This window comes from Gastrolobium bilobum, unplaced genomic scaffold (genome assembly GCF_033153095.1).
Source record: "Gastrolobium bilobum isolate Gb01-03AN ecotype WA unplaced genomic scaffold, APGP_CSIRO_Gbil_v1 utg5255, whole genome shotgun sequence".
NCBI classification, from domain to species: Eukaryota; Viridiplantae; Streptophyta; class Magnoliopsida; order Fabales; family Fabaceae; genus Gastrolobium; species Gastrolobium bilobum.
This window is the reverse complement of record NW_026898528.1, coordinates 993,562-1,003,017: the sequence shown is the minus strand read 5'-3', so window position 1 is coordinate 1,003,017 and position 9,456 is coordinate 993,562. Positions and strand designations below refer to the sequence as shown.

The 9,456-nt window shown below is 33.0% G+C and overlaps 1 protein-coding gene across 1 annotated transcript; it reads left to right on the top strand.

Moving 5' to 3' along the window:
• Positions 1-994: 994 nt before the first annotated feature.
• LOC133317098 (ubiquitin carboxyl-terminal hydrolase 18-like) lies at positions 995-7,661 on the top strand. The gene is made up of 12 exons (XM_061518918.1): positions 995-1,046; positions 1,157-1,618; positions 1,924-2,134; positions 2,262-2,350; positions 2,460-2,545; positions 2,629-2,791; positions 2,931-3,054; positions 3,855-4,012; positions 5,133-5,217; positions 5,466-5,678; positions 5,789-5,850; positions 6,613-7,661. The coding sequence occupies exons 2-12, from the start codon at positions 1,371-1,373 to the stop codon at positions 7,487-7,489; spliced, it is 2,316 nt and encodes a 771-aa protein (XP_061374902.1). The 5' UTR covers positions 995-1,046; positions 1,157-1,370; the 3' UTR covers positions 7,490-7,661.
• Positions 7,662-9,456: the final 1,795 nt, after the last annotated feature.

The following is a 9,456-nucleotide window of genomic DNA, read 5'->3' as shown; positions in this document are numbered from 1 at the left end:
ACAATTTAATGAATTTTTATACCGCAGAGCATATGTTAATAAATAAAATATTAATAATTAAATAAATATATGAATGATGTACCAAAAAATGAATAATATTTTAAAATTATAAAAATATTTAATAGTTCTCAAATAATTAATATAATTTTTTTAACTTTTAACATATATCCTATTATATTACTGAGTAATATTTTTTTTATTTTAAATTGTAGGAACTCAGACATCGACCAAGAAAAAGGAAGAAAATGATTGCAAAAGATAACGTATTAATCCTTAATTATACTAAGACTTTTATTAATATTTTAAAGGAATTTATTATGTTACATAAGATAGAATTTATCTCCTACATACAAATTCAATATGAGTCTCACGTTATTTTTTTTCACTCCCCTGAAAGTGGACTCCACTTACATAAAGTGGACTCCACTTACATAAATGAGTCAATAGGAGATAATACTTATCTTACTGCATGAGAAAACTATTACCCTATTTTAAATTATAGTATACAAATTTTTTTACAAAAAATCCTCTAAATATTTTAAATTATTATAAAATGTATAATTTAATATTATACAATGTCATTTAGATATTCGAATATATTCATGTTCTTACTTATTTATAATTAAATCAAATAATTTTTTTTCAGATTTATATTTAATTTAATATAAAAATATTTCTACAGTTACTGCAGATAAGTTTCTGTATTAATTCTCAAAATAATGTCATTTTGAAATTAAAATATTAAAAAATTATAATTATAAAAACTATAGTAACTCTGAAATAAATTAAAATTATAAAAATACTATAATTTTCGTCGCAAAATAATATTGTATTAAATTTACTGCATATGCAAACCCTTAATTTAATAAGATTTATTAATAATTTGTATTGACTAGTAAAGTATTGATACTCTGATAAAAACAGAAAGTACCGGGAACTAGGATATAAGTATATAACAATTTTGTGTTTTAAAACAGGAAAGAAATATTGAGAAGGGCACAAAAAGAAAACGGCAGAGAACGTTACAAGAAGACCAAGGAATTAAGGTTACTGAGTTCTCTATCTCTCTCTCTCTTTCTCTTTCAACAAACAATTGCTCAAACGTTGTTTGTGTCGAAACTAACATTGCTCCTTAATCGTGATTGTTCTGTTTTAGAAAACTAACACGGAGAAGGAAAAAAGGATCGAGAAAGTTGTCGCTGTCACATTGATACTGATAGATAACTGAGAAACAGAGAGGGATGATTAAGGAAGACAGGATTTAAGATTAGAAAGGAGCAAGAAAGGGTTTTGGGTTTGTTGTTTTGTTACGTTGGGATGTAAGCAAATTAATGGTTATGGATGGATGAAAAACCCTAGGATCATCGTAGATGCTTGTCTCTGGAGTATCATGGGATCTGAAATGGCTCCTCCAATTTATATTCTCCGCTTTTGTGGTAGCGTTTGGATTGCATACGTTGGTGAAGAACACGGCCTCTAAGTACTTTGAAGTCGACGCCAATTTCGACGGTGACAACCGCGCCATGCCCGGTTTTCTGATGGATGATGACACTCTTTGCGCCGTTTGTCGCAACCCCAGCAATAAGAAGTGTTCTCGCTGCAAATCCGTCCGATACTGGTTTCTACCTCTTTTCTTTCTAATAATAATAATAATAATAATAATAATAATAATAATAATAATAAAGAAGGTTTTGATGCAAGACAATGTTTGTTTTGTTTGATCCCTGTTGCTTATCCCATCTAAAAATATACCCTTTAATTGGTTGGTTGATGTTATCAGTTTTTTAGTTAATCTTGTGCTGCAAATTCAAGGTTGACCAACGAAGTTGACTGGTTTTTCCATCTTATAGTACTGCTCAATTTGTATATTTTTTCTAAAAAAAAAAAGAACCTGACTTTGGCTTGCCTTTGTCGATTTTTCAGCTCAGAAGCATGCCAACAGTCGCACTGGAAATCTGAGCATAAGATGAAATGCAAGGAGTTTCAGAGCACCAGTGCAATAAATTTGGCTCAAACTGGGCCTGTTAATAGTGGGTTTAAAGCTTCTGCAGCTGTGAATAAAAGTACATCTTCAATTGCCCTGATCCCTGAATGTGGTCGTGGAACTTCCAGGCCTAACAAGCAGCCTAAAAATGTATTTATTTATTTTTTATTATGGATGTATTGATAATATTACATGATACAATCTTTACCTGGTTGAATCTTATATATTTTCTGTCTTGCATGCCAAAATTATATGCTTTTTTGTTTTTGTTTTTCAGCCTCTTTTTCCTTATGATGAATTTGTTAAATTTTTTAACTGGGACAAACCAGGCTTTCCTCCTTGTGGACTCTTCAATTGTGAAAACAGGTTTTCCTTTATTACAACCTAGCCTTGGCTTTATTACATGTTATCATTGGATAGATTGCAATAAGAGGATTCAGGTGGAATTTAACATATATATTGCAAATCTGTGCAGCTGCTTTGCGAATGTGGTTCTCCAATGTCTCTCATTCACAAGGCCACTTATTGCCTACTTGTTGGAGAAGGGCCACCGTAGAGAATGTAATGTCATAGATTGGACCTTTAAATGCTTGCTGATTCTTGACTATTATTTATACTTATGTTTGTTAGTTGTGGCTTTTCAGGCAGCCATAACAATTGGTGCTTTCTATGTGAATTTGAAATCCATGTTGAAAAGACAATGTTAAGTTCACAGGCATTTTCTCCGATGAATATAGTCTCTCGTGTGCATAATATTGGTGGTACACTGGGTTATGGAAGACAAGAAGATGCTCACGAGTTCATGAGGTTCTTTGTTCTTGAAGCAACGTTATTTGATTTTCATAGTGAATTGGGCATTGACTATTTTAGAAGGATGTTTATCTTATGTTAGTTTGGTAAGACACTAAAGGTTATTTTTCCCCTAACATTTTTAATGCTGTTGTAGGTTTGCCATTGATACCATGCAATCTGTTTGCCTTGATGAATTTGGTGGAGAAAAAGCTGTCCCTCCTAACCTCCAAGAAACAACCCTTATTCAACACATTTTTGGTGGACACCTTCAATCTGAGGTTAGACATCTATTTAGACAGCTATTTGGCATGAAATCATTAGATGGTGCTTGCTGTGTTTCCTCTTCCTATCTCCTGAACTGAATAAGTTAGTCCAGCCTAAGAGCTGAGAATAATGGTGTAGAAATCTGTTTCTTTAATCAGGTCAGAGAATAACACAGTTTTGTAGTTTAAATCTTCTTGTGCTCTTCAGATGAGGACAGACCATTTTTTATTGTTTTAGTCCTTCTTTATAGAAATTGGCTTAAGATTTACTCTTTTTCTCATCCTTCCTTCAGTTGAAAAGATAGTTTTTATTTCATTGTTCAATTTGCAATTATTATTGTAATGCAGTGGCTCTTGCTATCATCCCCATGATTTTTGTTTATTTCCTTCAAAGAAATGATAATCATGATCACAAAGACTGAAAGATATAGTTGCACTGAAGCATTTAGTTTAATCTGTTTAATTGAAGTAGCCTTTCAAGTATAGAGGGGAATGCATTTTATGGCTTAATTTATAAAGGTGTTACTAGGTATTCAATTCAGCTTGTAAGTGGTATTGGTAAAATGCTGAACTTTGAATGCGTAAAGAATGGTTTTCTGCTTGCTGGCCATGGGTTAGACTCAAGCTGTCATGTAATCTGCCTTCTTGAGCATTCCAAGTTATAGTACCAGATGATTTAGTCTTTTGCTTATTGGACATTAAGAATCTTTGAAGCCTTCCTTTTTCTTTGTGTAATTATCAATTTCTACATTTTGTGTTATTTTGCTGCTGACACTGGCATCTTTCCTAACCTGCCCTTTTTTAAAAAAAATTAGGTGATTTGCACAGAATGTGAGAAGAATTCAAATCAGTATGAAAATATGATGGACTTGACAGTTGAAATTCATGGAGATGCTGCTTCCTTGGAGGAATGCCTTAACCAGTTTACTGTCAAGGAGTGGCTTCATGGGGAAAATATGTATAAATGTGATGGGTAAGGTTGCTTCGAAAAATATGTGTAAATATAATAAAAGAATTAATAATATGTATAAATGCTGCTGTGGAGTTGATAATTGTTAGGAGATTAACATTTATATTAGAATATTAGCATCATTGTTAGAATATATAGTCAACTATATGTGTGTTGATTAGATTAGAATAATCAATTACTGATTATTATGTTAGAGATTAATTTTTTGTCAGTTGAGATTACTCTCTCATCGATTGAAAATAAAACAATAAATACCATAACACTGCGTGCCCTAACACAACTCCTCTCAATAATTCTCTCTTTCAACAATCATATTTTTTTATTAATAAGTTCTTTAATTAATTTAAGAGCTGCTTTTGGGGAACTTTATCCAAAATGACAAATAAAAATTTATTCATAAAAAATATTTAAAAAATACAATTTATAAAAATGAGGTGTTTTGTAAATGCCATTCTACGTGGTGCCATGCATGGCGCCACATGAAAGGGAACATCCAATATGCCACATGGTAGTGTCTGTGGAAGACGTTGGTGCATGTGGCATCTTATCTAAAAGATAAATAGTTTTACAAATTTACTATAAGCCATGTCTGAGGAAAAAGGGTAAGCAGGGAATCAAAATCCGGTCAGTTTGGCGGGAGGGTACTATAATACCACCACACAAGATGCATCGTACAATAAATTTGCAAACTATTTATCTTTTAATTAAGAAAACATGTGGATTGGCATCTTTGCCACATGGCACACTAGACGCCATTCCATGTAGTGCCATGCAAGGCATCATGCGGAATGGTGTTTTGCACATGTGGCATGGCCATGTGTGCAAAACCATCTCATTTTGGTAAAATACATTTTTTAAATAGTTTTTTATTTAACATTTTGGAAAAAAATGCCCTAATTTTACAAGAATTCATTGTTCAAAAATTATTTTCCATTTAAATGTGCTTTTTTCTATAATTTGGGGTGTGTATTGGATGACTGAGGGACAAAATTTGAACGGATTTATAACTAGGGAACTTATAAGGTAAAATGTCATGAAATATAGAATTCAAATATTTGCTTTAATGATGTGCTTTTGCTGTCAGGCGGGTTCTGTCTTCACAAAGTTTTGTTACTGTTTGCAGGTGCAAGGGTTATGTCAAGGCATGGAAACGTCTCACTGTGAAACGAGCTCCAAATATTCTTACAATTGCCTTAAAAAGATTTCAGGTCTGAGTAATTTGATCTAGACAGTCTTGCTGAGTTCTTGACAGATGCTATAAGTGGGTTAAATATCAGTTGTATGATTTGTAGTAATTGCCCCTCTCAAAATGTATGGATTACTATGTACCATAATTTCCGAGTACTTTGTTTCTTTTTCCTACTAGTATATAAAGACTTGAAGACTTGAATGTTTCATGAACTTTTCTTTGTCAATTTTTCTCACCATTTTTTTCTGGGGTGTGGTGAACATGCAGAGTGGGAGGTTTGGAAAACTTAACAAGAGAGTAACTTTCCCTGAGACTTTGGACCTTAGCCCTTACATGAGTGAAGTTGGAGATGGATCTGATATCTATAAGCTATATGCTGTTGTAGTACATATTGATATGCTTAATGCTTCATTTTTTGGTCATTACATCTGCTACATCAAGGATTTCCGGGGAAACTGGTATAGAATCAATGATTGTGAGGTAATTTCATTGTCTCCTTGCAACTTTGAACATTTTCTTTTTTGTTTACTGAACTCTATCATGTGCTTGAAGTTTCAGTACCCTTATTTTGGTTGCATTATATTTCTCAGGTTATAAGTGTGGAATTGGAAGAGGTACTTTCTCGGGGCGCATACATGCTGTTGTATAGCAGGTATTCTTGTGATCATGAGTTGAAGAGGCTACTGTTCTCTCTCTTAGACAATATAATTCCAAAAATATATGTGCTTCCATATCTTTCTTGTGGTGCTCGAATATGATATGACCTTTGAACTTCAGTTAGACTGATTTTGTCGTTTGAATTTTCATTCAATAGAATTGACCTTTGTTTAGGCTCAATTAGTGCTGAACTTAATCATTTGCTCATTTCTTTTGACATTTTAGGTTTATTCTTTATGTTGATTGATATTAAGTTGGGCTTACATTTTTGTGAGAGAAAAGCCTAATTCTAGTTATTTGGGGCTTTGGGCCAAATAGCTGGTTCTGTCAACATGGTCACAAGTCGAACTATTTGTTTGTTGGTGTTGATTATTAACAAGGCCAGGAGGCCCAGGACTGGAGTGGTAGTCTGATCTTTTGAATGGTTGGCCAGGCCAACTGTTGCAACACTGCCCCAACCTTTTTGTATGTGTAACCAAGAGAAGATTGAGTTCTGTTCTTGTTAGTATTAGGCTTTATTTCTCAATGCACTCCTTCCTAGCCTTGATTGTTTGTTTTACATTGGAAACCTGTACCCTATGCCTTGGTGATGTATTCAATTTTAACTATTATGCTTACGTGATTCGAGATTGTGTTTAGTTTTACATTCCCATTGTAGTGCATTTGCTTTGCTTTTTGTGTGAGATCTTAAATCTTGGAAGCTTGTTTAAAGTAGTTCCATGTGGTACACGAATTACATGATTTACTCATGAAACAGGGTTAGAGCCCGACCATCATGCCTTCAAAGCATTGAATCTTCAGGGACAGCAGAAGTACAAACAGTCAAAGTGGAAGTGCAGTCTGGCCCAGCTGAACAAGCTGAATGCCTCTCAGATATGAAGACCGTGACTTATAGTAGAGGATGTGAGGCTTTTCCATCTGATAGTAGTCCAGAGGTGAAGGTTTCTGGCTGTGAACACGTGTCTTTAACCGGAATGAACTACGATGCAAAAATAGAGCATTTTGAGGATATAGGTGTTGTTGACATTGCAAATGAGACTTCCTGTAGTGCGGTTGAATCATCTGATATACACAGTTCTCAAGCTGTCAATGAGGATATAGGTGTTGTTGACATTGCAAATGAGACTTCCTGTAGTGCGGTTGAATCATCTGATATACACAGTTCTCAAGCTGTCAATGACTTGAGGAGTATAGAAATAAGCAGATCAAATCCATGTTCATCTGAAGTGATTTTAGGCTGCAGGGAAGAGCAAGATGCTGGTCATATGGCTAAGTCTGGTCCTTCTCCAGGTTTGCCAAATGGCTTTTCTTGCTTTGATAATGATTCTTCTGTTAGTATGGATTATCAAAACACGAGAGAAGATTCAGGACATGAAGATGTGATTAAATGCAAGTCGTTAGCAGCAACAAATGGCAATGGAAATTATAGCAATGGGTATGCCAGTGCAAACAAATATGCCATCCCTGTTGAAGATGGTAGTGTTGTATTTCATGGCGTTGGTTCTTGTTCCACTGAAACATCCTCAGATGAGATGCATCAGTTGAAGCGGAGATTGCCATTTTACAGTTCTGAAGCAGACCAAGGAAATGGTGTTAAGAAGGTGGAAATATCAGGGAACAAGTTAGTGATATAGGTGCAGCTACTCTTGTTGTTTGTTCATATCAATTTGATTTATCCCATCATTGAAAAAAATTGGTGAGTTGGGAAATTTTTGTCTGCGTTTCATTATTTGCCGGAACCATGGAACTTTATTGTAACATTTCAAGATGGATTCTCTAACTTCATTACAATGATAGAATATAACTCCTAACTACTGATTTCTCTTAATTCTGTCTCCTTAAAGAAACGCATAATTTTTCTAATGTGCTGCTTACCCCCTTTTTGCAATTTATGTCCCCAATTTAGGTTTTAAAAAAACGCTTTTGTAATGTAGTTTTTTTTGGATTTTTTCAAACTATTATTTTTAATTTCTAAAATAAATATTAAAATAATTATTGAGTTTTTTTTTTCTCAAATTATGTAATTTTTGTAAAAAAAATTAACATGTTTATAATTGATTTTTTTTTTTTGGGTAGAAAACATTAGAAACGAATAGGATTATATTTTATAACAAAAAATAGACAATTGGTAATGAGTTATCAAGAACTTATTATTTATGAATTCTTATAATAAATGTTTGAAGTATATAAAATGTAATAAATAATTTATAAACATTTGACAGCTCTTTAGAACACCAGTACCTCCAACGGAAAAAGATGAATATGTGATTAGTTATTATAAACGTATATATTTTTTTATTGCATCAGAAGATAATTTGCATACATATGATATCTTCTGCACATAAGCCTTGGGCTGCCCAATTGTAGGAAAGCCCCTGAAAAAGCTAATCAAAACCGATGGTAGACATTGTACTGTTATTTGAAATCATTTAGTTGAGGAGAAATTTTATAAATGATAGAAAAATATTATACATAAGAAAATGGTTGGAAAGTGAGATAGGTAAAAAAATGTAAAAAAAAGTTGTTTGGTTGGAAAAAAAATTATCAGGAAAATTAGGTAACTTTTATGAAATCTATGTTTGGTTGTAGGTAAAATATAGATGAGAAAATAAGTTGATATTACGAAAATAACCTTGTTTGTAAAAAAATTTGACGGTGGGAAATCTAACTTGTCTCGAACGCAACTTGCTTATAGAACCTTTGGGTCCGGAAGAATAATGCCAGACCAAACAAAAATGCAAGAAAAGCCACACCTGCCAGGATCAGAAACGATGACACGAAATAGTGAACGCCAATGCATGAGTTATCTTCTTCACTAGCTTCGTTGTCATAAATATATCCAACAACTCTCACAGAAAGTATATAAGATCCAAGTGGACTCGATAAAGCAACAGTGTTAAAAATGGTACCCATATGCTTTACACCAAATATCTCAGAAGTGATCGTAGGCATTATGAGGGTACCATGATCATCGATGGCTTGCCAAATTTTCACAAATAGCTAGATAATTCCTAATATCATGCTAGAAGTGAGTAAATTTGGCCTGCTTTTTTGGTTCAGATAGCCTTGCAAATGGCTTAACTAGGGAAGTGAGATAGATAGCAATGTAAGAAACACAATGAACCAACAAACCTACTTCAAATTTTCTCATCTTTCTTCACAAAATCCAGGAACCAAACACCCCCTAATAACTGAATTGTTTCTGATCTTGAGAAGGTTTTCTTCATGAGATTAGTGTTTCTCTTTGAAAGGATATAGAATTGTATCATTTTAATTAAAACTATAATATTTTAGAGTATGAAATGGAGTTACACAATAGAAAGTAAGAGAAAATTGAAATTTTTTATTTAAATATTAAATAAAAAACAAATATTTTAACTAAAATGATTGTTGAAAGTATAAATATTTATTTATTTATTTATTTATTTTTAAGCCTTTAAAATTTAAAGAAAAAGCATATCGTCATATCCATGTGTTTGATGATAACCAAATTGCTTTGATTGCACAATTAATATATTACAACCAGAAAAAACGTACGGAAAGAGATAGAACTGGCCCTATTTTATTAGTGACATTAAAAATCTCCGATGTGTGCAGATCC

Bases quoted from the DNA above. Each gene is read 5' to 3' on its own strand.
- LOC133317098 (XM_061518918.1), top strand. From the start codon at position 1,371: ATGCTTGTCTCTGGAGTATCATGGGATCTGAAATGGCTCCTCCAATTT. The intron at 1,619-1,923 runs GTTTCTACCTCT...TCGATTTTTCAG, and splicing joins TGCAAATCCGTCCGATACTG to CTCAGAAGCATGCCAACAGT. The intron at 2,546-2,628 runs GTAATGTCATAG...GTGGCTTTTCAG, and splicing joins GAAGGGCCACCGTAGAGAAT to GCAGCCATAACAATTGGTGC.